The sequence below is a fragment of the Strix aluco genome, chromosome 3 (genome assembly GCF_031877795.1).
Source record: "Strix aluco isolate bStrAlu1 chromosome 3, bStrAlu1.hap1, whole genome shotgun sequence".
NCBI lineage: Eukaryota > Metazoa > Chordata > Aves > Strigiformes > Strigidae > Strix > Strix aluco.
The window spans coordinates 61,918,222-61,945,192 of record NC_133933.1 but is presented as its reverse complement, the minus strand read 5'-3'; the positions used below and the strand labels follow the sequence as shown (position 1 = coordinate 61,945,192).

At 41.9% G+C, this 26,971-nt stretch overlaps 1 protein-coding gene across 1 annotated transcript; it reads right to left on the bottom strand.

The window, feature by feature from the left end:
• Nucleotides 1-1,365: 1,365 nt before the first annotated feature.
• Nucleotides 1,366-26,416, bottom strand: OPRM1 (opioid receptor mu 1). Its single transcript, XM_074818800.1, has 4 exons — nt 26,082-26,416; nt 11,432-11,784; nt 9,987-10,507; nt 1,366-3,782 (listed from the first exon to the last, which is right to left on the bottom strand). Exons 1-4 carry the CDS (start codon nt 26,414-26,416, stop codon nt 3,744-3,746), a joined length of 1,248 nt encoding a protein of 415 aa, XP_074674901.1. The 3' UTR covers nt 1,366-3,743.
• Nucleotides 26,417-26,971: the final 555 nt, after the last annotated feature.

Here is a 26,971-nt window from a genome sequence, read left to right as displayed (position 1 = left end):
GTATGTGGAGAGGAGGTTTCCAGTGATGTCCCAGAAAGTTGCTGTTGCATTTTGTCATATGTAAGAGGGGCATGCATTGAAGTAATGTTTATAAAAACACACAGTCAGTCATTTAAAATAGTGAAAGCTAGGCCAGTTGTGACAAAGAGCTCATGGTATTGGGTGACTGGGGGCTCAAAGGATGGGTGGCATGCAAAGTTGATATATACAAAATAATGTGTGGAAAAAAAAATCCCAACCACATACATAAAACAGTGGATAGTAAATTAGTTGTTACTGATCAGGCAAAAGATCTAAAGAGTTTGTGGGTAAACCCCTGAAAACATCCATGCAGTGCTCAAGAGTGTTCAAAATGGCAATGAGCACGCTAGGGAAGAAACAACTGAGGAGTTATACAATAAAATCTGTAAAATCATGACTGACATGAGGAAGAGAATAAAAATAGTCATGATTATTCCTTACTGAATAGGTCATATTCATAACGTCTTGCTCTAATGTCATACTGAATGGCCATTACTCACTTTTTTTCCCCCTCAAATATAAGAAACAGTTATGCCCAAATAGAATATCTAGGGGAACTTTTAAAATCAACAAAACAAGAATATTTCAGCACAACTCAACCATGGGACTCCTTGCTAGAGGATGTTTTAAGTAACAGCCTCTATCAGTTTATAGATTGAGGAATTTGTCCAGTCACTCCATAACGAAAAATTCACCAAAGTCTTTTGAAAATTATGACTACCTCTACAACAATACAGAAAATGTGTCCAGTAACATTGTCAGGACACAGAGACCAACTGGGACAAAACAGCTTACATTTAAGCTAGTAAATTCTTTTAGCCTCCAAAATTTGATAGGCACACGCAGGTCAGCAGGGAGCCAGGCAGTAGCGTCAGGCTCTACTCTGCCTCCTGGTTTGGCAGTACAGCTGAGCTTGTTTCAGTGCCTGGGCATGTGCCCAGGCTGTTTAATCAGGAAAGAGCCTGGGAAGCGTCTGCCTGCCAGAAGCTGGAAAGTTTCCTTCTGCTCTCCCTGTCTTTCTGTTGCTGGAGACAGGCTCCCGCACTGGCCGGCTCCTGGAGCTGAGCCCCCACAGCAAGCTGTCAGCACAGGAGGGACATGTGCGGTTTGGATCAAAACTGAATTCTGCCCATATGCTTTTTAATTTTTTTTTTTTTTTTATAAATAATGGAACTATTTGGATTTCCCCTTTTCTAAAATAAAGTATACAACATATTCTTTAAAGCAGTCAGGTAATTAATCTAAGAACCTTCAAGGCAGTTGTGTGTCATTTTTTAAAGCTAAGCTATTAATATAGGACATAAAATGTTAATCAATGTGTATTTGAATACAGTATGTTGCAAATATAGAAGAAACACAAACATTTTTATTAAAGGTTTACAATGCAGATACAGAAGTTGTGTAATAATATGCTACTTACTGCAAAGCACTACCAGCGAACAAACAAGCCTTCTGGAAAAAGCCAAGACATTTTACTTATTTTTGCTAATGCTTTGCTAATAAAATTTGCTTCCTCATATCCTTAGACCATCAAGGCTACAACAGCATTACTACTGCTAAAAATATTTACAGTCAGGTTGCTCAATTAATTATTGGACTGTAAAAACCCAAAATATCTTTAAAAATATTAGGCTGTCTGTTGGCAAGTCATAGCGAGCATTCCATTCTAAGTACAGAAGAAATAATGGTTTCAATTTATTACGTAAATTCTGTGAAAGCTGATGAACATTTGACTAGTCATGAAACTATGATTTTAAGTTTAGTTGAACATATTTCTGATCTATCAGTTAAGACCCTTCAAATAGTTATCCAGTGTATTTCAGTTTTGTGAGGTGGTTGTCTGTGAGCATGGCAGGCTACTCAGAACTTGTCAGATAGTAATGAAGTGGTATGATGTTAGTCTGTTTGCATTTCTGGTGTATTCTATGTTCTTCTTGTTATCTAAATAATACTGCTGTGTAGTGCAAAACAATATGTCAAATTCTTCTGAGTGCCTATCATGCTGTTTACAGATTAGATACAAAACCTCTTAGAATGGTGACAACTCTGGTTTAAACTTTAATCATCATGTCAGGGGGCTAATGCTAAACTAATACAAAATTAAGCTTTAAATCCCTATGACAGCATAGTGGAATTTTCAATAGAAAGGAGGAAAAAAATTAAGGCACTTCTACTATATCTAGTTTCATATTCTGCTTATATATAGGGCTACAGATTTAGCTGCAAGTGATGAAACTCAAATATTACTTTAATTTACAACTTGTAAGGATTTGGCCGTCAATTTTTATTACACAGTCCATTGCAGAAACAAACAATTTCACATTAAAAGCGTATTGTTACATAGATTTTAACAATGAAAATAAGAAATACATTTTGGCTGCAGAAATAAAAAAGACAAAAAAACCCTGCTCCATAGAGCTGTATTTTAGAATACACTTAAATTCATCAAAGAACATTTTCCCCTGGTTAACTACTGATGATTTATTTACAAAGCAAGTAACAAACAATGGCTAGAAAATACCATTGCACCACAAATTATCTACATGGATATTTCTATTTTTCATACTAGAAAACAGCTAAGGTGGCATTTACTTCAGTACAATGTTTCTGTCATAAATCTTAATGTGTTTCAGCTAATACAAAATGGAGATGCAGACTATTACATTAGTTAGAAAAGCAAAGATATTATGGGTTTGGTTAAGAAAAAATAGATGTCTAACAAAATGTAACTCTTTTTTTGTTATTATTAAGAAAGGTCTAATGCATTAACTGCTCCAAGCACCTCATACAGGGACTGTCGATGACTTACAAATTCAAAATGTTGCTGACAGGGCAGCTGAAATTTGAGAAACTACTTGAAAGAGAAGTCATCAGCCTGTGCTAGCTCTGACAGGCTTATAGCTAGATTTCTATCCACATACGAATTTATGTTAATAGCATCTATGCTGTTTTGGGGATCATTTGACAATCAGTACAACATGGAATACTTCCATTTATTCACCTCTTTTAGATGAAGTGGTGGGTCACTGTTTTGATTCTAAAGTCTATTTTTTATGTGAGAAACAGGAGCAGAAGGTGAAGCTTGGAGTTTTGTTTAAGCGAACCCTGAAAGAAATATTTTCCCTTTGAAATTGTGGAACATGCAATCCTTGTAAGAGAAGACCTCTTGAACTGCAAATGTGTTGTTCTAGATGACCTTGTGAGACTTCAGCACACAAATAACCTGCACAGAAAACACGTCTACAAATAAATTTTAAGAGTAAACCGAGCATCCAAGAGTATTACAACTTCATTTCCCATGATTTCCCATCATTAAAAGCTCACCTTCGTTTTTCAAATGATAGTTGTCTAGCTTTTGAATTTTTGTTTCCAACCTGTTTAACACTGTAACTTGTCAAGATCATGTCAGATCGCTACAGGTACAGTAGCTTTGTTTTAGCCTAATGTATATATTCCTGGTAAACATGACTGTTTTGAACACTGGAGCTTGGCAAGCCCCTGTATCTCTTGGCTCTGCTTGCTGTTAAGTTTCATGCTTCTGTGTTATGCGCAATGTGGAAGTGCTGCAGAAGCAATTTTTGACAGAGTGGAAAAGCAGGCACTTTCCTCTGTGGTATTTTTTTGAGGGAAGGTGTATCCTACACACTCCCACAGCATACTGCCCAGACAGACTGTGGCACTGGCGTGCAATTGCTTTGAGAGCTATGCAGCAGGAGACACTGTCACGGCAGTGGAGTAGTTTCAGCTTCTTGAAGTTCCAACTGAAAGAAATTGCAAATACAATGAACAATTACTTGATTTCTTACCACCCACAAGTTTGTGTGTGTGTTGGTATGTGTGGTTTTTTTTTTTTTTTAAAGGAATTTACTTCTCATTTGCAGCTACTGTCCTGCTGTATAAAGCTAAACAGGTAGCCCAGAGAGTAAGGCAAGACTGTCTTTGCCATGAAGCAGTGAAGGCAGAGGAAATGATCACAGAAAAGTTTCACGTCTGACCTTCAAAGACAAACATTAGTAGATCTGAAATTTGAATTAGAATATATTTCATACCAAGTCAGTTGTTCTCTTTCTAGAGGGGAACTCTCTACAAATTTCATGAGTATGGAAGGATTTTTCTCTCTTCCTGTATTCTTTTTGTAGCAATTGCAGGTGAGTTAGTATTTTAGATGATACATTCTGTGCTCACATCAGTACATTGGCTAACTTGGATTTGCAGTTGAAGTCTAGTTTAAATTCTGAGTGAGATGGCCTTACATCAGCAAACAAACCCAAGAACCTCTCAGCCCTGTATGTCCACAGTATCCGTGTTAAGTCCTATTTGCACACAGGCACAACAGCACTACACATATTCATCAAGAAAATCTGCTTGTGGCACCGCACATCCTGAAAGTCTGCAACCCTTTTTACTGTCCATCAAATGTTGTCCTGCAGCTCTAGAACCTGTTGAGAACAGGGTGGGAGACACTGCAAATAAAGGGTTTACGGTATGGAAAGTAGAGTCACAGATGAAGCCTGATTGAGACAAGAGAGGGAACATGCTCCTGTAAACGTAATGGGACATGGGCAAGGATTTTGGGGCAGGGAGAAGGAAAGTGCGTTTTCTAACTGGATTGCTTTCCAAGCATGTATGGCCGAGTGGAGGCTCTTAGGACTTCTGATTTGGAGATTTTCAAGGGCACAACATAACTCAAATGCTTGTTCAATTTAATGTGCTATATTTAGGGATTTTCTTTATTCTGTATTGGGAATATTTCTCCTCAGTTCCTTTTGGCTAGAAACTGACCTGATCCTAAATGTGAGTGTGTCTGTCATTTGGAGAAGTCTAGATCCAGAAATGAATTTCACTTCTCTTTATGGATTAAATAGAAGCATTTCTTTTGTATTTGTTTACCAATGAACTTTTTCTAATTTATTAAGGAAAAAATTGAAATGTTTTGTTCCCCTTTTATTCCAATTCACAGTTTAAGGATGACACAAACACAGGCAACCTTAGAAGCCATTTAACTAGTTCCAGTCCTCATAGTATAGCTTATTCTTGTTTCCGTTCATGAAATAGTCTGATAAACACATTCTGTTTTCTCTGCTACGTAGAAGATTCATAAAAGGCCCATGTCAGTGAGCTATAAAAGAAAGACCAGTTTTAAGGATCTACTGAATTTAGAGAAGCTTTTTATAGATATCATCTTTCCAGAAATGGGCTTTATAAGTAAACAATACTTTGTAATTATTATTGAAATACAGTGTTATTTACAAAGGAGATATGTCCATTTTCTAAAATTACACAGAAAAGCCATTCTCTATTAATACAGGTAGATGTAGATGTGAATCTTCCAAGGTCTGGAGTTACAGAATCTACCCAGATTTTGTCATGTTTCTGCACAGGACTCACCAGCATTCTTCATATTTGTTTGCAATCTGTAATATAGCTCTGAGAAAATTAAAATGCAAGAAAGTACTTTCTTCGTTTATTTAATCTAAGTGAACCTAGCTTTCAATTTTCCCTTGTTTCAACTTAAAATAGTTTTTCTTTAATTCAATATCCTTTTTATTTCTACATGTGGCTGTCAATCCAAGCAATAAGGGCAAAGCTTTCAGGGCTGAGCACAAATACCAGAGCTTCTGGTTACTGGACATATCTGAGGCCTCACTTTCAGCATATGAGGATTTGCAGCTTCCATTACAGCATTAGACATTAGCGGTTAAGGAGAAAGCATCAGAAGCTAAAAATACAAACAATAGTTGCACAGGATGACTAAATAGTCCTGAAAATGTGCCTATACATAATTTGCTTAGTTGCTTGGATACATTCAGGTGAGGCTGCTATAAAACTTAAATGGGTCACAAATGAACCAATTCACTGAAACAAATTAAATTTAACAGATTTCTATAATGATTAATAATCCATTTTCCTAAGTATTTAGGATTTTTTTATTATTAATGGATAGATATTAACAAAAATAAAAGGTATTTGGAAAGCACAGTTTTCAGGAAAAAAGAATTATCAATGACTTTTAAATTTTAAAAAATATCCAAACCTTTTTTAATCTCAGAGATAAATTAATGTAGAGAGTCTCTGTGCATCTGAAGTACAAGCTATTTCAAAATACATGTCCACGTCTTTGTTATAAATCAGGTTAACGTAAACGACATCAAAAAGCCTCAGCCATTTGCAAAAGCTAGTATTTGGTCCTTTATTACCATTCCCTACCAATATTGGGTCATACAGACAAAGTTCAAAGTAAGCAATTTTGCTTTGCAAGCAATTTTTCCAGGATTCTATCACTCCTACTCTCGCTTTAACTCTTCATGGAAATGCACTTATAAGATTGCATATGCTTCCCTGAAAATTAAACTGAGTCAAGCCTTTAAGCTCACTTCAGAACAAATGTAAACTATGCTTCTTAACGCAGGAGTTAGCTGGTTGTAGCACAGGATGCATCCCTCACAGACATGAAACATCTCAGTCTGACAACTCTTCCAGTTTTTGCATGCCTGATTAGCCACTGCCTTTTCTCCCTCATGTTGCTCCACTGAGCAAGTACAATTTCTATAAATGCTCACAACATCAGTGTTAGGTATCAGATGCTACTCTGTACCTTTGAAAGAAGCTGCATTTCTGCAGTTTTGAACTTGTGCTGCTCTTCCACTTTTTGTAAATGCTGATAATAATCAAACTCTTAATCTAGATCTCTGTGGTAATGCCAAAGTCATAGAGTAAGCAAAAGCCCAGTATCTTAACTTAGAATAATATGAATATTTATGATGTTTCCTGTTATTGCTTTTGCACTGATAGAAAACAGTTGTTCCACCAGTGAATGCTTATTTTTAAGTGCTTTAAGCATGTGAGGCCTTAAACTGTTGAGCGATTGAGTGCTTGCAGTTCTCATTAATTTTAGCAGGAGTAAAGAATTCTCACTTGGCAAGAAAGCAACTTGTAGAACATCTGTTTCTTCAAAAATGACATGAAGTGTGCCGAGTACTATACAGACTTGCAATTAGAATTCATACCAAATGCTCTCCAAGGCCTTGTCTATACAAAAGCGAGCTTGTCAGTATACCTAGATCAATACAGATGTACTAGCTAGACTTTTTTGTACAGAAAGCACTTACCTGTGAAAAGAATGACTTGTCAATAGAATTTACAAAAGCTCACTGTTTGAGCAAACAGTGGTTTGTTTGTTGGTTTTTTCTTAATTTTTTTCTTTCTTTTTTCTTTTCTGAGAGCAAAAGCTGCATTCACCCTAGGGCTGTTTCTGTTTAAAAAATAGTAATAGGAATAAAATTGGATGCGCCACTTGTAAGTACTGTCCCAGAGAACCTTTTTAGTGTAGATTTAGTGTAGAACCTTGTCATTCTGATAGTAGCAGACAACAAAAATATTGTCTCTTACAGAAATGTTTTCTGGAGAAAAAAAATAATGAAGTTTAATATTCAGGTTTGAACATGGCTTGGCATGAATGTATTCTATAGATGTTGTGGGGAATGAGAAAGACTGCTCGACCCGTACTCCAGGGAACGCAGCAGTGAGAAGGCTCAGGTCAGCATCCAGTGAGCACATCTGGCAGAAATGAACCAGTGGCAGCAGCTGCCAAAGCAATGACTGCAGGGATGGTGGTGAGGGAAGTGAAATTGGGCCCATTTATGGCCACTGCAAATTCTTTCAAATACCAAACCATGCAGAGAGACCCATCCATCCATCCATCCATCCATCCATCCATGAGGACATGAGCTTCCAAGTGTTGTCTTCTTCTCCCCAGACCTGGGGAAAACTGATGGCTAGTTGCTAGGAAGAGCTACCAAAGCAGTCAAAGCTGGGTAGTCAACAATTTCTTACAGTTCTGCACACACCTTTTTTGTTCCATGCCTATTGGCTCACTCTTTCAGTTTCCTTCCTTGCTGCCTCACTCCGACCTCATTCCTGATGTTCCCCTTTCTCCTCTGCACTCTTCCTCTCACCTCCCTCTCCCTTCAGCATCTTCCCCTTCACTTCTCTTGACATGTGCTTTATCTCATTTAACTAATTTCATCACTATTCCCTGAATGGAAAAAAACCCCAACCAACAAAGAACCCAACTATGAGACTAGCTTTCTCCTTATTGCCACTATAAAGCTCACTTCACTTGCTTGGTACATCCCTGCCTCAGCTGGCTCTCTCCCTTGTTGGTGTAGGTTGAAAGATCTTTGTGGGAAGGATCACATTCTATTCTGTGTTTGCTCAGTGCCCAGGGAAATACACTGTATTTCACTCAACCTCTGGGCAGTACTACATTAATCTTTGCTAAGGGTAGAAGTTTAGAAGGCTACAGTTCTCCTAAAAATAATACAAAGATACATAACTAAATGTAGAAAATGTGTGCATACACACTGCTTTGTAAAAAGTTGAAATTGTAGTAAATATAGATACAATCCTGTTGTCAGACACATGCACAAAATTGACTCCACTGAGGGTTACAAATGCATTACTAACAGCTGAATCTAATAGTTTTTTGCTACACCTAGTAAATACTACATGTATATACATACATACATATATGTATGTGTCTATGCCAAGTTTGGCAGTTCTGCTCCACCACGAAAGTGTGTGTATGACTGAGCAGGTGCAAACTGATTTCACAGGCCACAGTTTGGCATGTATGAATCAGATACTGGTGAACACCACTGCTAACTGCAGATGCTTAATAAAGCATCTACTCCCTCCTCTTTTCTGATGGGATTACTATTTTGTCTGTTTGGAGATGGTAATGTTCTGATTTGGGCTTCCTGGCAGCAGCCAAGTGGCAGGTATGCAACTGCTTTCACAAGAAGCCATTGACTTTTGCACCTTGAGGAGGCAGCCAGCTTGTGGCTCAAGTGGCAGCAGTGAGAAACTGGTGCAGAAGCAACCTAAGTATATTGCTGAAAGGTGACATGACAAGGAATGAACTAGGCTTGTGCCTTTAGTTCTTCTTTTTAATGAATTACAGAGATGACTCAAACTTTTTCTAGTGCTTGTTACTTGCGCTTGAGTTACTTTCATGAATGTTAAGATTTGCTTTCCTGTTTTGCTTTATGTTCACTGAGGGTTGGGGATTGGAAATTCTCAGGATTAATCACAGGAACATGGATGTTGATCACATAACAGAAGAGCTTTGCAAAAGCTAAGCAAAAATAGCCTGAAAAAAAAAATCTCTCCTGGTATCTGCTGTGCCATAAAATCCAAACTTCTCAAAGGCTTTTTCTACATGAAAAAGGTATATTCTCAGTACACCTTAAATGGCAAAATGGCAGAATACTCCTTAACGTATGTGTATATATTTATACATATATCTAGCTATGTATCTCTATCTATCTATCTATCTATCTATCTATCTATCTATCTATCTATCTATCTATCTATATCTCAAAACCCACATTAGCCAACACAGATAATTACCTGATACAAGAAATGCATGGAGAAAAGCCTTTGTCTACTTCTTGCATGTCTTCCAGGACAAACAAGGCCAGGTAGGCCTTCTTCGTACATGAATCAAAAGTGTATAAGCAGTTTCTTCTCTTTTTAATTCACTGTTGCAATGGGAGAGGAAGAGAGATCTATATTCTGTCCCACTCCTGTCTCCGACAGCAGACAAGGAGTATGGCTAGAGGAATCTGATTAATCTCCAACCAGTTATAAAGCAGTCACCTATTGTAAACATTCTGCAAATGAAACACTGTTTTGTGTGCATTGCATATGCATGCACGCTGGACTCAGTCATGCAAGGTACCTTTGAAAGCCCTCAGCTTCTGAGCATCAACTAGAAGAGAGAACAACTAGAACCATGCAGGACTGGGGTCTCTGTGTATGCATACAACAGTTTCAAATATAACCCTGAAGGTGTTTAGACCTTCAAATACCTACAAATCAATATAAACTGTTACTTCAGAATACATGTCATCTCCAAGCAGGAGGCCTGGATCCAGAGATGACATCTCCACTGCTAGTCATACCTGATGGTTAGTCCTGTCCACAGTGTTGGCAGTGGAAGCATGGTCACGAGTGTTTTGTCGGACTCGGGTGGAGTTTTGCTGCTCAATGGTTGAGGAAGTGGGGATGCAGAACTCTCTGAAACACCTTTTGAAATTCTCATCTAGAAATGCGTAAAGGACTGGATTAAGGCAGCTATTTGTGTACCCTAGAGCAATACAGAAGTGCCAGGAGACAGTCTGGAAAGTAGTTTCTGGGATGTTGACCAGGGCTTTAATGATAACATAAATATGGATGGGAGTCCAGCAGACAATAAACACCGCCACCACTACAAGAACCATCCTCGTGATTCTCCTCAGGTTCCTGTCCTTCTCTTTGGAGCCAGATAACATGCGAACGCTCTTCAGGCGTAAAATCATCAGCCCATAGCACACAGTAATGATCAGGACTGGCATGATGAAGGCAAAGATGAACACACAGATTTTCAGGAGGTTCTCCCAGTACCACGCAGGGTGTGAGAACGTAAGTGTGCAGTCAATAGAGCCTGGAGAAAAAGGAGAACAGCAGAGAAGAAAAGTGGCTCAGTTTTTCATTTGCTTTTCTTTAAACCTTTTTTGTTAAATATCATAGGCAAATATATGAAGGTTTACTAAGTAAACAGGTAAAATGAAGCAATCTGTGACCTATCATTGGCACAGACATTGGCAGGACACAGTGCTACAAACATCTATGAAGTGTGAATTGGAAAAACAAAACCTAAGTAACATGTTCTCTTTTGCATTTTATTGCTTGGAATTGCACGTATGTTGGACAAGAGTTGAATTGTCATAAATGCTTAAACTCTGACTCATTTTCACCTTCAGTATAAAACCTGGTGAAAAGAAAGGTGGTTTAACCACCGTATCTGCTGAGAGTTTGGGCATTTCAGGGCAATGGGGAAGAGAATGACATGACACTTGGTAACTGTGCACAATGGAGGGTTGGGATTTATGTCGAGATGCCATCACTTCATGGAAGGGCTTTGAGCACCAGTGATCCAGAACATGTTCTCTGCTCTATACCATGTCCTGCCAGACTAGGTGCAACATACCTGTGACCACCAACTTCAGTGGGAATATCCTGGGTAAATCACAGGCTTCTGTGCTGTAGGACAGTGCATAACCACCCCACACAGAAGGCAGGCAGGCAGGCACAGATGCTTTCCCAAAGACTCCAGTAACTGTGTGGGGCAGTGAGACTCGCACAGACCCACAGGAGCCAGAGCTGCCTGTTGTTAAAAGACAGATCATGTGCAGTGCTGTGTCCGGTCAGCTACAGCCAGATGCAAAATTATTGAAGGGGTCTATTTGCACTAACACCTACTTTACACAGGTTGGAGGTCAGAAGTTAATTAAATGACTCTACAGTAAAACAATGCAGAAAGTTTAAACATTGAAATACTCAATTTAGGAATGAAAACCTGACTTACCATGCCTGTATTTAGTAGTTGCCATGAACATAACTGGCAGGCCAATGGCAGAAGAAAGAATCCAGTTGCAGACATTGACAATTTTGGCATTTCTGGGGGTACGGAAATCAAGGGCCTTAACTGGGTGGCAAACAGCTACGTAGCGATCCACACTCATGGTGCAGAGTGTAAAGATACTGGTGAACATATTGTAGTAGTCTATGGATATAACAATCTTACAAAGGATGGTACCAAATGGCCATGTTCCCATCAAGTAATTCACACTCTGGAATGGCAGAGTACTTGTTGCTAGCGCATCTGCCAATGCAAGATTGAAAATATAGATATTGGTGGCAGTCTTCATTTTCGTGTACCTAGAAAAAAAATCAGCAAAGCATGTGAATGACCACAACTGATGATGTTAAAAAAAATTGAGTCCAGTGCACCATCTATAAGAAACTTCTGTGAAATGATGTGCTAGATACTGTCAAAGATCATCTTTTCTGCTTTTAATCAAATGAATTTGCTATGGTTTATCTACAACAGTGTTTGCAGTTCAGTGAGGCATTAGCTAAAGGGTGTAAGAAAGAAAAGAAAAGATTAATGTAACTTGTGCAGAGAGAAAGGATACATGTAGAAAAAAACCAATATTATAGATGCTAAAGAACTGAGAAGCTGGAAAAAAAAAGGTACATATCAGACACTGTGCTAAATGGATAGATTTTCTGTATCTGCTGATGTCATGTTGAGTATCAGAATCACGGTCTGTAAAAATAGAGAACTCATTTGTGGGTTGTGGAGTGATAATGTCATAATTCCTTAGGGAATAAGTACATAAAAGATTAGTATAATTATCAAATTCACTGTGTCTAAAAATTCAGGCTTTTAGACTTTCTCATTTATGTATAAAATTCTAAAATAATTTGTAATGACGGTTACCACATTGCTTTACTAATCTCACTGTCCAGTGTAAGTCGGACAGATGTTCTTTCAATCAAATGAGAAGATGGATGTTATTAACCATTTGCATTGAATGTATCAATAGAACCACCACCCTGGCTGGATCCTGCAGCTCTGTTGCTTGAGGTAGGAATGCTGGCTCTGCTCCACAGTACCTATTTCAGCAGAAGGGTCTTCAACCTCCATTGCACCCCCTTCTTCCTAAGTCTGTGCTGCTAACAACCCAAAAACCACTTCCTGAATTTTGAATACGCCACACTTCAATCACAGTTGAGCAGGGGGAGATTTTTATGTTTTAATTTATATTTGCATTGCTAAAGGTAGAGTCCAAATTCCTCCTTAGTGTCATCAAACTTTTGAAGAGCCCTTCACTGTTTCAAGTCCCTTGTGTCAGCTGAGCAGCACTTGAGATCCACTTTTTATGAGGATGCTATACTTTTAGAGTGGTACAATGAATGTTTCACTCTAAGTAATGTTCCTGGCCATGATGTCCTGCTATCCTGATTGCTGCTGAGGTTGTTGGGCACTGTGGCTGCCTGTTTTTTGGGGGGGTCTGATGGCTTGCTCTTTTGATAAAACTTCCTTCTGTTTCTGCAAAGTAACAAGTACAGTGTTTGATCAAACATTTACAATTTATAGAGTAATTTGCAAAAGGAATAGACCATTTGAAAAGATCTCTCAGGCAACCTGCCAGGGAAGACAAAGTATAAAAACCAGTATTTCATGGTCTTCCATGCCTCTCTCTGCTGGGAATGATTTAGAAAAAAAGTACAGGATTTCCCTGTACATCCCACAGTGTGGGAGAGGTGCACAATAAGCTGCAGCTCTAAAAACAGTTTGGAGGGAGGAGAAAATATTTTCTGGACAATTTGCTGGAGAATCTTGCAGAGGACAATGAAAAATAGCAACAATTTTACATCTTTTTTGTTTTATATTTTTATATTGACTTTACCATTACCCAGAATGAAAATGTTGTACTAAGCCCTCTTTTTGCCATGTCCTGTGTTGTTTATCAGAAATTAATGTCTTCTCCACAGGTCTGACAACAGACCCAGGACTAGCTAAGGTTGTGTTCAGAGAGCTAACCCGGAGGTTTCATTGCATTCTGTGCAGACATATCCAGCTTGCTCCAGTCTTATCCACTCAGGCAGCAACAGCAGCGGAGGAGCAGTGGCTCTCGATCCCGTGTAGACAAGGCAAGGCGATGAGGATCCTGCGCCCTCACCCAGGCTGCTGATCCCTACTCAGCCCTGAGGGAATTGCCCTATCTTTATGGCTGGACAAGAAAGCACACGTAGGTACACTGCTCAGTGCTGCTGCCATCACACATGATTCCAGCATAGTTCTGTCTGGAGAGCACGCCATCAGATGATAATGGGTTTTTTATCGGTAATGAAAGCCATTCTTGTGATTTAAAGGAAATGTTTGATGCAGAATAAAAAAAAATACATCAACTAATATATAAGTGACTTAGATTTGCATGCCAGAGGATGGGCAGGGAAAAGCTCTGAATAAATGGAATCAAGTTTGTTCACTGGGACTGGCATGGGCCTTATGGCACTTAAATGCTACACATTTTCCAGTTTTGCTATCTTGCTTTCATTGTCAGTTTAAGCTTAAACGTTCTTGGACTTAATTAATTTAATGGGCTCTATAGGCTATTAATGAAGGATTTTGCTTGGTGTACTCTATAATCTTTACATTTCTATCAAGCTGTTCTTACAAAGAAAGGAAGCAGAGCTTTTGTGGTGAAAGTATTTACCTCCGCAATTACCTAATCAGCAAAAGCCTATTGAAATTCACAATATTCTTTTCAGTGAATTCTATGGGATTTGGGTGTTTCTCTGTATTGAGTACTTCAAGATTTTATAAAAGACTTACTTCTGCAAGGTACATTTTGTTAAACATGTATTTTTCCAAATAAGTAGATTATCCATGTCCCCAGGATTATTTTTTTGAACAAATAAATACTGAAGCAATTGATTAAAAGTAATTTTAACAGCATGAAAAACAACAGTCCCACAAAATGGAGTTTTTCAAAGCCTTGATCTTAGCTGTTATTATACCCTTTGCTAAGTCTCAGTCTACCTATTTGAACAAGCAGCACAAACATTTCCATCATACAGACACAGATGTGCATGTGATGAGATTTCTATACTTCAGAGGGACTAGATTTTATATGTAATTAAAGTCACAGGATATCTGTATGACTTATAATACCAAAAGTACTGTGTCTATAAATGCAGTCTTTTAACAGATACTGTTTTCACACTTTCATTTAAGGCCACTAGAGAATCTAAAAATGAAGAGATGTGTAAAGGAAGAGTCTTAAATGCAAACCCATGGAAATCTGAATGCTGGTATTTAGATTACATTGAAATTTCAGCATCTAAAACACCAAGTATATTACATTTTGCATGACAACTAGCAAGGTAGGAAGTGAAGACAGAAGTTGTCTTTGGGCAACTTTACTTTTATTTTTAAAACTACAATGAAAGACTAATAGAGCAACATGATGATTCCATTTTTTGGTGAATATTTAGCTTGACACTGCTCTTGATACATATCCAAATTAATGATGCTCATTATAATACTGACACCCACTAGTATGCTCTTTCTATCTCCTCAGTGCAGGTTTTGTATCATAAAATGTCTATGTTTATGAAGTGTTTTTTTGTTGGTAGTAGTAGATGATAGATGAGATTTGCAACAGTAAGAATATACTTTATGCCTGTCTGATTCTATAGGGAAAACTCAGCCCTGCTTTTATCTTCAATCCAGCAAAACTTTAAAATACACTTGAAGTTTGAAGACCTGAGCTGTAGAGGTCCACTCAACTGGGATTTGCTTGGAATACAAAAAAGCAACACAGAAAAGCATAAGAATCCTACTCAGATAGTCACTAAGCTCCTAGCATTCAAGGACAAACAGAAAGCCATGAAATGACCTCTTCAGCTGGCAGCCCACGGGCCACCTGTAGTTTGCAAACCAATTAGAAGTTCACCAGACTCCACTGCACAAAGTGTAACAGCATCTTGAGCAGGAGCCACGAGCACCTTCCTTTTCAGCTTGCACTCATGTCTCTCTCTTTCTGCAAGACATGTGCCACAGCTCTGTTTCTGGCCTGCCCACTCCAATGGTTTAGTCTCTACCTTATCACCTCCAAAAATTTTTGAAGAGTCTTTTCTTTTAAGCCTCCGCGGCTCAAAAGTAAAGAACAAATAATATGAAGACCATATATTTTCTTAAAAAAATAATTAAATTTTTAGTTTGCATCACACTTTACCCAAGCCTAACAGACACAGCTGGTATACTGCCACCTGAGTCTTGACCCCACCACTTCTTGGACAAACCATTTACATCCATGTGGATTGTTGAAATATACCCTCCTCCAGATCCTTCAGCCCTTCTGTACCAGATCAGTTTTATAGCATCCCTCTACCACTAGGCTGGTGCAAAGAAGCCAGAGAGGGGGTCCACATTTAGCCCAATGAATATAGTAATACATGCCATTACAAATTAATTTGAAAACTGCTCCTATCTGAATAACAGAGAAAAGCAGAAACAGTCTTTTGCACTTAGGAAATGGGCTGACGATGATAGATTGGTAATAACTACTTTCAGCAACACAAAGGCATGCAAGCTTTTGTCCACAGAATGGTAATCTGGAGACAGACTGCCTCAACTGATTTAAGTTCAATGCAAAATATATGAAAAACTGGCTTAATTACAGGAGATTCATTGCAGAGAGCAGTTGTTCATGAAAATGGTTTGGCTGCTGAAAGAAACAACAGCCAGCAATTAGGTCTTGCATACAGACAACCTGACATAACTCTTGTGGATGCTGGAGGAGATTAGGTTAGTGTTTCAAATTCGTGTTCTTCTTGTATAAATGACTTGTTAAACAAATGAAGACTCATTATGTGCATACATTAGATTAGTTGAGGTCTCCTTGGGTGGGAAGATTAAAACATGTGAAGTATGCCTAGTTGAATCAATTTAAATCAGCTTTTATTTCCGTGGTTGTTCTGGTACATCTTGTATATGCAACTCAAAAACAGTAGGAAAGAGGGATTTTTTTGTATGCTTTCCTGAGATAGCAGGTACTTTCAGTTTTCACTGAGCCCTTATGGCTTTGACAAAGACCATGTCATATTCAGGATGCTCTGGAAAAACCCTCAAAAATTTCCCCTGTCTGCCAATCCAACTACTATGTTTGACACTGAAATGAAATCTCTCAGCTAAGCCATATTCTGGAAAGTACCTTTGAGCTAAAGGGTCTCAAATGATGGACTTAACTGATGACCATCCTATCGTTTTGTCCTTTTTCTTTCTTTGCATGGTAGTGGATCTCTATAGAGTGAAAGACCTGTACTGTATCTCAGCCACAGTTGTGACATGTGCTGTGGCAGACTGTTACCCATTAAAGTTTTGAAGTCATATATATTCTGGATGAGCCTAACCTACCTGTTTGGGAGCATATGATTTACTCAGCTTGAAGATTTAGTCTTTGATTTTTCTGTTCATGAGTACTTTAGAATGCTTATGGCTTAAGCCATTAAATTCAAGTTCTGGGTACAAGCACCATAAATTTGTGTACAACCCTTACATGTTAGGTGGTCAGGCCACCCAGATTGGAGGTGTCATACTGTGGTTAACAATCTACTTGTCCTTTTGATGTATGTTCCTGTGAAGAGATCATATACAAGGAAGTAATTAAAAAATAATAAGCCCTCAGGGAAAACAAACAAGAAATCAAAAAAAAAACCCCACCCTCCAGCAGGTACAACATCATAGAAGAAAATGTTCACACTTGGTTACAATGAAATTGTGCAACTTGTACCACATTCACTTACTTCCTGCACTGATCATGAGTTTGGAAAAAAGCTGAACAGGGGAAGGGAGGAAGATTTCACTGCCTTTAAGAAAGACAGAGGCAGTGGTTGATTCTTCCTGTTAAAGCCTTGCATCATGACTCCCAACAGGGTGCTACCCAGTCACTGCTCTGACCGATGACAGTGACTTAATTAGAGAGATGAAAAAACATACGAATATCACGCATCACTTCAGGTGTCAAAGCATGACACAGTAAAGGAGTGTCCTGGATCTAAAATCACAAGGCGTAGTTATTTGACACAGTTGGTCGGCAACACTGCAAGGCCTTCATGTACATTATTCTGGAGCGGCCTTCCTCTCCCTTCCTCACACATTGTCAAGGGGATGTCCATTTTCTGAAGGAGTTTGAATGTATGTGCTGAATGTGGATCTGAACATAGGGCCAATAACTTCTGGACTGTAGTTCCTTCAGCTGCTACCTCTTTTCTCCTTAATACTTTGTTTTCTCCCTGCCAAGTTCATTTTTCACTTTATTCTCCATTGCACAAATGAAATTAAGCCAGAATTTCACCAAAGTTTACTTCCCTCAAGTTATCTTGCTAGCAACTTTGACCTCCCAGCTTGTCCTTTCCTTGCACTGGTGCAGTGTTAAGGCATGTGCAGATCCACTAGTATTTGCTTACAGGACCCAGGCAGGAGAGGTAAGCAGAGCTTACCATTTCCCGTGGAGGAGCACCAGCTCAGGGCTGTTTCTCCTGTACTCAGAACCAACTAGTGACTTCTCTGAGACCCCAGCTTTGGGAGAAGGAGAGCTAAACAAAAGCCTTTCAGGCAGAGTCTACTTTCTTCAGACTCTGGTGCTGGTCTTTTGGGGAATGATGTGGCATCATGAGAGTTAGGAGGGCATCTGACTCATCCTGTTTCCAATTAATTACAATACTGTGTTGGGTTTTAGGCCAACTTGTTGCTTTCTTTATGGCTCTTTCTGCTTTTTTGCTACTGAAAGGCATCATATAGAGGTCCTCCTTCTGCTATTTAGTTTGAATCAGTGAGTATAGTCCTTCCCCAGAGAAAACAAAACAAGCTTCTTTCTTTGGGAAAAACAGCTATTTTGGGGAGGAAGGTTGGTCCTTTCCCTTGATGCCTGACTGAGAGGATCAACGAGCAAGGAGATTACTTTGGACAGAACACACGAACTCCAGAGTAGTCATAACAGGTAACTATTTATTATTTCTCTCTTATTATTTTCATGCATGCTTTAATTACATGTATATGCAAAATATCCTGGCAGAAATCTGTACAAAATAAGGCTGATGTGATACATTCTTTCTTTTTTCCAAAAAGGGGAGGGGAAACAGCCAAGAACAGGTTTTTATAGATAAATTCCTATCAACTTGCCACGCAAACATTTAAGATTTTGCAATGTCTTATAAGTCCTATTACCCTCATTTATTTTTATTTTTCCAGACATCATAAAAAAGCTACTTAATGATAAAAAACAAATGACATTAATACGTATCCTCTAATGCCCAAACAGTCATCTGCTGGTATACTTCCTTCCCTTCCAGCCTAGTTAAATCGGGGAAAAATTATCTGCCAATGATTTCAGGACTTAATCTGGTCTGTTTGTTAAATCACCTTTAGCTGAGTCTCTGTTTGCCTGGTGCCGAGGCACATATGGGTCTCCACTAAAGGTTGCTGCTTTTGCAGTTACTGTGTAACACAGCTCTCTGATATAAATCAGTGGTGCTAAAAAGGCTAACTCCAATGTATTGCTGTTACTCAGCAGTGGGTGCTTACTGCCGAAGTTTTTCCTTTGCTAGGAAGACGAAGAAAGGAAAGCTGTCGGTGTCTTCAACTTGACTTTCTCCCCTCTGCCTTCAGGGAAGTGTGATTGAGAGCAAACCCACCGACTGCATCTAGAACCGAAGCGACATTTTTCTAGAGGGGGCAAGTTAACAGGTATTTTCTCTGGTTTCCAGGTGCTTTTCCCTCCTCCTGATTTGTAGACTGATCACCTCTGGCGAGGACTGAATATCAAACATCCCCTGCTCAGCAGGGAAGCTGGCAGGGAAGCCTTTTGAAGACAGTTTTACAGCTAGTAGATGTGAGATCCTCAAAGGTGTGATGGGAAACAGCACTGGTAAATCCCCCCTGGTCAAAGGGTATCAGGGAGGTAGCATGGGGCTCGAGGCAAGGCCTCAGCCTGTACAGATCAAAGTAATGCTAAGTATACAAGGTATGGTCTCTTGCATTACAAGAGACTGGGTGACGTGAGACAAAAGGGACTGGAGAAGGAATAAATGCAGAGGAACACTTGCCTGTGATGGGGGAAAAGGGGGAAGCAGGCAATGGTGGAGGCAGGCGTGACAGAAAGGAACACAATTATGTGTTTTGACAAGACTGGATCATGGATTTAGTCTCCATGTAACAAGGACGAGATTGTGTCTGAAACTGGGGCTCTGAGAGAGGTACTGATACCATCCCCTTATAAGAAGGATTTGGGTAACTGGCTTCTTGGATGATTTTCCTTTAGAGGCAGCACATTGCAGGGCTGGAGGTTAGCACTGTGCAAGGGGAAAACAGGAAAGATACCCTAACTGCTGCTGCCTGTTCCCTCTTAAGAAAGAGACCTCTCTCAGCTGGGATCGCTCCATACAACACAATGAGGAGATGCTCCATTTTACACAAACATTTTTCTTTTGAAGTTTTATTCTTGATCTGAGATACAAGATCTTATAGCTGATAATTGAACACTTCTCAGTAAGAAAGTGGAAAAAACATGCTATTTCATGTCCTTCACAGTTATTTGATTAGCTATGGTCTCTCATCCCTACCCTTTTTTCGTCATATAAATTCAAAGGAAATATAAATAAAATCCAGAAGTGTTTAACACTAAATAGATGAATGAGAATGTTTCTTAACACAGCTGGTCTATGCTGTGGAATTCCTTGCTAGTGAACAGCATTAAAAGCTAACTCCAAAAAGAGAGCAGGGGCTTTGAAAGATAATGATAGCATCCCCGCTTACAATACCATAAACCCAAACTTCATGGTATAAACCAAAGAAGGCACAGATGCTTATAAAAAGAATTTTCTTTGAGATCAGCTTAACCACAGCAATTCAGAAAACAGTTGCTTTCAAGTTTTTTAAAAATATAGTTATAATGAGTAGATTTGTATTTTGAAGATAATCAACATGGACTGGAAACTTCTTTTTACTTGAAATCATAATGAAAATAAATAATTTTTTGAAATGTCCACTAATCAGGATCTCTACAACATCCATCTTAGAACACCTAAACTTAAAAATAACCAACTTAGAATCTTTAAAAATGTGTCAGAATTCTGAAATCTTACTTTAGCAAATATTTGTTTCAAAGCAGCTTTGTTTAGAAGTGGTAATATCTGTGACCTTTTACTTCCAACCTTAATTTTGATTCTGATTTTTTGGGGACTGCTGCATATTAGAAATGTCCACAAAAAGCTACTGAATAAATGCTGATGCAAACTGCAGCTCAGAAAGTCCCTCTTCAGTCTAACAGACTGTTAGAAGGATTCTCACACAGTGATGCCCCTAGTTCTTCCACTTTTTGACAACACCAGCTGCTGGCTATGGTTGGAAAAGAGGTTAGTAAGCTAGACTATAATTCTGAGATATTTGGGCTTACATCACATTATGTTTGAGATTTTTTGTAAATAAGTCACCTTTTGATCTAGAAAAATTATAAAAGCTTATCAACCGTGTTCAGCAAAAGCTATGCCTGATGATTTGAAAAAATACTGTAAATTAGAACAAAATAAAGCAGTACTTCAGCATTATGTAAGCTCATTAGCTCATTTGTCATTAGCTTGCCAATAATTATATAATATAAATAATTGTGTTTACAATATTTTCTAATTTTCCTGAAGCCATGAAAAGTTGGTATAATTTGACTTATTTTTATAAGGAAAAAAAAATCAGGAAGTGTTTAACATTATTTTTCTGAGAGCCATTACAAATGATAATCCAGAAAAAATACAGTGGGATAAAAGCAGGTTTTTCAAGAGAAACTGAGTGAGAGGGGATGTTTTCTGAGGGGGGGGTCTGCCCTCCTGGGGCAGGCATGCTGTCCTGCAGGTGAGACCTCACTGGGACTGGGGACAGGCACAGGGTCTGGAGTTGAGTCGGGGGCTGCAGAGCTCTCACTCATCCCACAGTCTCCTCTGCTCCCTCAGGGAGACTGGGGTTATCCCCAGGTTGCAGACTAAGGTATTTTCAGCCAAAGTTTGACCATGTTGGTATCGATATTAAAAAAAACAGAGAATATAAATGTATACTTTCCGTTTTATCTGTCTGCCTCCCTAGATCTTGAGGGAGGGAGGGGTGCTGCTTGCTAGTCAAACATTTACCCATTGGCAGAGGTTGGTAAACGATCATAAATGGTGTGCAAACAGGGACACCTGCCTTTCTGTAATGTAGGATGCTGAGGGTCACCCCCTCACTATGCTGCTCTTTTAATTCAGCTTCTGTGCTGTTCCTGCCCAACCTAACACCCTCAGTTCTGTCCCTAGATCTTCTCTGACTTGTGCTGGTGAGCAGTATCAATTCATGATTGACATGACTGGTTAAGGCCGCTGTGGCTTTAGTTAACAGCTCTTAGCAATGGGTTGGAACCTTTTCAGACAGTGGAACAGGCAGGACACGTTCACACACACAATGCTATCCAAATGCTGGGAAGTTCATGCAGCTGCAGACAGGAAAGAAAAGAATGAATTTTATGCATTTCTTGGTTTCTAAGTTCCCTGATCTATGCTTCTACAAGAGCTGCTGTAGGCCTTCTTTCACACTGCATCCATAACTCCATGTCACCTTCCAAAGAAGAACTAATTTTCCTAAAAAACTTGCCTTGCTTCAGCTACTTTCAAGCTTGTGATCATTTTCAGGTTATTTCTCTAAATAGACTCTCTCCACTTTGTATGTTATGACCTCTTTCCAAACCCCTCACTTTTCCCTTTCTGTGCACATGTGTGAGAATATTTACTCCTCTGGTGAAATCAATTCTTTCTACAATTGAAATTTCACCTGAAATTCTGTTCTACTTAGTAAAACAGTTTTCCTTAAGTGTGAGTCAAGCTGAAGTAACCAGAACTTTCAGTACTTTCAGTCTTTCCAGATTAGATGATGTTTCAGTCACAGCTCCTTTTTTCAAAACACTATTACAAGGCTGTTTTGAGAACTGTAGAAAGAAATTTCTTGTTTCAGAGAGGACTTCTTTCCCTTTTTTATATGTTATTTTTTTTTAAGCAGAGTCATCATTTACTCTAATGAAATGACATTTCTTCCTGTGAAGGCTCACAGAGAATCTGAGGCACCTTTGTTTATGATATGTGACAAAAGTAATAGCAAAGCAATTAAGGAATCACTCTTGACTTGAGTGACTTCAGCGGCTGTTGGTGGAATTACAGACACTTGGCATGATGGAGGAGTGGGGCCTCCAAGAGCCATTCCTCTCTTTCAGACCAGCGATGCTAAAGATTTTAATCTATGATCTATTACAGCTTTCTAGCATATTGCCTTAATCACAGGGCATATTCTTCCCACTCTAATGTGTGACTAACATCCCACTGACTTGACGAGAAAGCTGGAAAAGCCTATAGATTACTGTGCAAATTAATTCAATACCACATGGTACTAATTGCACGCTGTCTTGTACTCTGCAGTGGCTAGAAGTAGTGTTGACACAGCCATAACAACACTGTGTTCATATTAGTAATTTATGCTTATACAAGGCACATGAGGAAAACAGGTAATAAAAATTATCTACAGATTTTTCAGATTACAGGAAATTCATGTCTGGGAGTAAAACCTATTACTGCTGTCACTCAGAAGGCATTTTTTTGTACTTGACAAAAGGAAATAGCTCAGTGTTAGTAACATGGGGTTTGGCCTCACACACTACAGATGTAACACGTAAATGTTAATTCAAGGATGAAAGTATTCAGCTGAACAGGAACCATTTGGGAGAATGAGGAGGGTTGATGAGAATGCATTAACTATAAAGTAACATGTATATAAATTGGAAATTCATGGATGTGCTTTGCTTGAAGAGCCTGATTTTTGTATCGATAATGACAACACATTTCTAACTCCCTGTTGGACATCCGCTTTCTGACCCATTTGCCCCACCTGAGATAACAGGGTGGCATCGTGGGCTGATAGGGACAGTTTCACATCAGGCAAGCACTTGCACATCTCTGGCTCCAAACCCATGAATCTGCATGCAGAGAAGCTGTAAGAATAATAATGTTTATAAGAATAATATCATAATTATTAAAAAAATATTTCTAAAGAAGTCAAGCATGAGATATTAGCATGCAGCACACTGAATATGAAGTCACTGCTGCTTTCACTTGGGCTGGACTCCGAAAGGTGAGTAGGGAGAGAGTTTCAAATATCTAAGCACCTACCTCCCAACTCCTAGTATTTTGGAGGCAAACTATGTACCAATATCACTTTAAAATTTTATTTCTAGTAGTCTCAATTCTTCTCAAAATTAATACGAACTTCAATGTTTTGTTCTTCCTGAGCAGGTGTGATGTGAAAGGTAGATAAAGAAGGGGAGCTTTATATGATGCCAAATTTAATCCAGTGAAGGGTTTGCCTCCCACCTATAGCTGGATCCAAGGATACACGAATGTGAGCACATACACTCACCATGTCGTATTATATGATTGAGAATACTGTCACGTTAGTATGCTTGCAACAGGAAATAAAAAGTTCCCTATTGCTGTCCAGATACACTAAACCTGTAGAGAAGCACAGAAAGGAAATGCATTTTTGTGTTGCTTAAACCACAGATCCTATTCAACTATTAACATGTAAACTTTTTTTCATCCCAAATTGGTAAACAGCTGCATGATATTAATTGGGAAGGAACTCTGTGGTACCAAAAGCTGTTCTTGCACGAGAGACCTGGGTTCGGTCCTGTCTTTGCCACAGAATTCCTAGATGGTTTTGGAGATGCCATTTAATTTGTGTTTTTCTCTGTAAAGCGAAAATATATTTTTGCTTTCTTCTATGGCTTCTGGCTTTTGCTTTAAAGCTGTACTCTCAGGGAAAGATGCTCTCTTTAGCTAGAAATCTAAATGCAAGTGCCTCATTCAATTTGGCTTTGTGGTGCAAGTGTAATTCAATTAATTAATGTAAGAAATATTATGGGCTATGCTCGCTATAAGTATACATAATTCCAGGGACAACCTGTGGCATATTTCTCTGCTGACAGCAACCATGGCTCTGTTACGCTGTGCATCTGCTTTTTCTCCCAGAGGAATGCATTCAACGCTGCTCAGCCGATCGCAGCCCTGCCCTGGTCCGGAGCCCTCCCGCGGCTGCACCTTCAGGCAGACAGCCCCAGCCCCGGACTGACCACAACCACGGGGCAGAGGAGAATCTCCCCAGCTCCGCGCACTTCAAACGCAGCCTCTGAAATATAACTAAAAGCACTCGGTTTCTGAACTGCTGTGGCTTGAACCACTGATGCGTATTACTTGTGTTCCCACCAGCTCTGTGAGCTGCCCAGGCTTTGCAGTGCCACCCCCGAGCACGTCGCAGGAACCGGCCTCGGCCGCGCCGCAGCAGCCTCCCCCTGACCTCCCCCCCCTCACCCCGGGCTTCCACAGCGGGCGCTGCCGGCCCTGCGCCGGCCCCCGAGCCACCCGCCTGCCCCGGGCCTGCCAGCGCTGCCGGGCGCCCACCCCTGCTCCCGCCCGCCACCCGCGCCGGCTCCGTGGGATTCCCGGTGTTCGGGGGAAAAGGGACGCCTTCCAGACCGGGGAAACCGGCGGGGAGGGAGCGCGCCCCAGGGGCACCCCCCGCAGCAGCGCCCGCTGGGTTCGGAAACCAAGCCGGGCTCTGCAGGGCTCAGCGCCCGCTGGGCTTGGAAACGACAAGCAGCCACCGAGGAAGAGGAGCCCGGTCCGCCCCGTCCCGCCGCCCCGGCCCCGCCGCGCCCGGGAGGTGGCAGTGTTCCTCCACCGACCGGGCGGGCAGAGGAGCCCGGTTCCTCTAGCTCTCACCCGCGCTCCGCCGGTTTGCGGCCATGGGGTTTTCTCGTGCGTGGAGGACACACTCGTGCGCGGCCCGTAAAAGCCCCGGTGACCTCGCGGGCGAGGAAGCTGCGACGTGCTGCAGGACAGCCGGGAAACCGGGATTGCGGACCGCGGCCGCGATCCTGGAGTGTTTATACACGTGTAGACGCATGTGTATATATATACATATATAAATGTATATGAATATAAACGTATGGATCAAGTCTTGAGGCAGAGGATCTATAAACCCGCGCAGACAGCAGCTTTAGCCGCGATGCCATTTACATCTTGCTTGTGCGTTTGGGAGAGGTGGGGGGAAAGTGGCGTGGCTGTGTGCCGGGTGTCCCTGTGCGACCGCACACGCTCACTGGCAGTGGCTAAAGCCCCTTTACACCCTCCCTCCTCGGCGGACAGGTGCGGGATTCAGGCCTCGCCGACGACAGCTGCTCGCAGAGGTGCGGCAGCACGGAGCGTCCGTGGAGCATCCCCGGACCCGCAGCGGTTTCGGATCAGTCCCGGCCGGTCCTCACGGCCCCACCGCAAGTTTGTCTCCCCCGACCACCCGCGTTCCGGCGCTTTCTCAAAAGCCGCCTTCCCTTCCCCTCCCTTCCCTTTTGTCCCCCGGGGGCTGGAGCTCCTCCGCGCCCCCCAGTGCGGCCCTTTGCGCGCTGTCCGCCGGGGCAGGACCGCAGCGTCGCCGTCCCGACGCCGTCCCCGCAGCCCGGCTCCCCGCGGCGGGGCGTCCGCCCCGACGGCAGCGGCCGCGGGCCGCGGGGCAGGGCAGGGCGGGGCGGGGCGGCACTCACCTCACGATGACATACATGACCAAGAAGTTGCCGAAGAGCCCCACGACGCAGACCACGGAGTAGAGGGCCATGATGGCGATGGCCGTCACCACGGAGGGGCCGCCGCCCGCGGGCGCGCAGGGCCCGCCGCCGCCCGCACTGCCGTTGGCGCCGCCGCAGGGCTCGGAGCGGTTCCAGCCCGCCGCCGCCGAGGCGTTGCCCCAGGCGCCCGGCGGCGCGGCCGCGCAGGGCGGCGCGGGGGGGCGGCAGGCGGAGGCATTGGCGGCGAAGGGCACCTCCAGGGCGCCGGCGAGGAGCGGCGCGGAGCCGTTGCCCAGCAGGTAGGCGACGGCCATGGCGCGCAGCGGGGTCAGCGCGGCCGGCGGCTCGCCGCGCCCGGGGGATGCCCGGCGCGGTGCTGGCGCGGGGCGCGGTGCTGGCGCGGTGCGCGGTGCTGGGGAGGCGGCGGCGGCGCCCGCCCGCCCCGACGGCGCGCCCGGCCGCTGGCTGCGGGCACATGTGTGCAGCGGGCGGGGCGGGCAGGGGAGGAGGGGCCAGCGGCGGCGGCGGAGGGAGGCGGGGGGAGGCGGGGCTTTCCGCCTCTGCTCCCCCCGGGCCGGCGGGGCGCGGGCAGCCCCGGCGCGGCCGCCTCCCGCGGTGCGCGCAGCCCCCGCCGGGGCGCACCTGGTGCGGAGCGGGGCCTGCCCGCCCCGTCGCGGCGCTGGGAGGCCGGGGGCAGCGGCGGGAACCCGGCAGGTTTCCCCCTCCCTGCGGGTGGCACTTGAAAGCCGAGCGCTGAAAACGTTCGCTTCCCCAGCGCCGCGAGCGTCGGTGGCAAACACCAGGGGGAAAGCGCCGGGAGAGGCTGATTTAGCGAGCTGAGGAGCGGGGCAGCGGGGAGATCAGTGCGC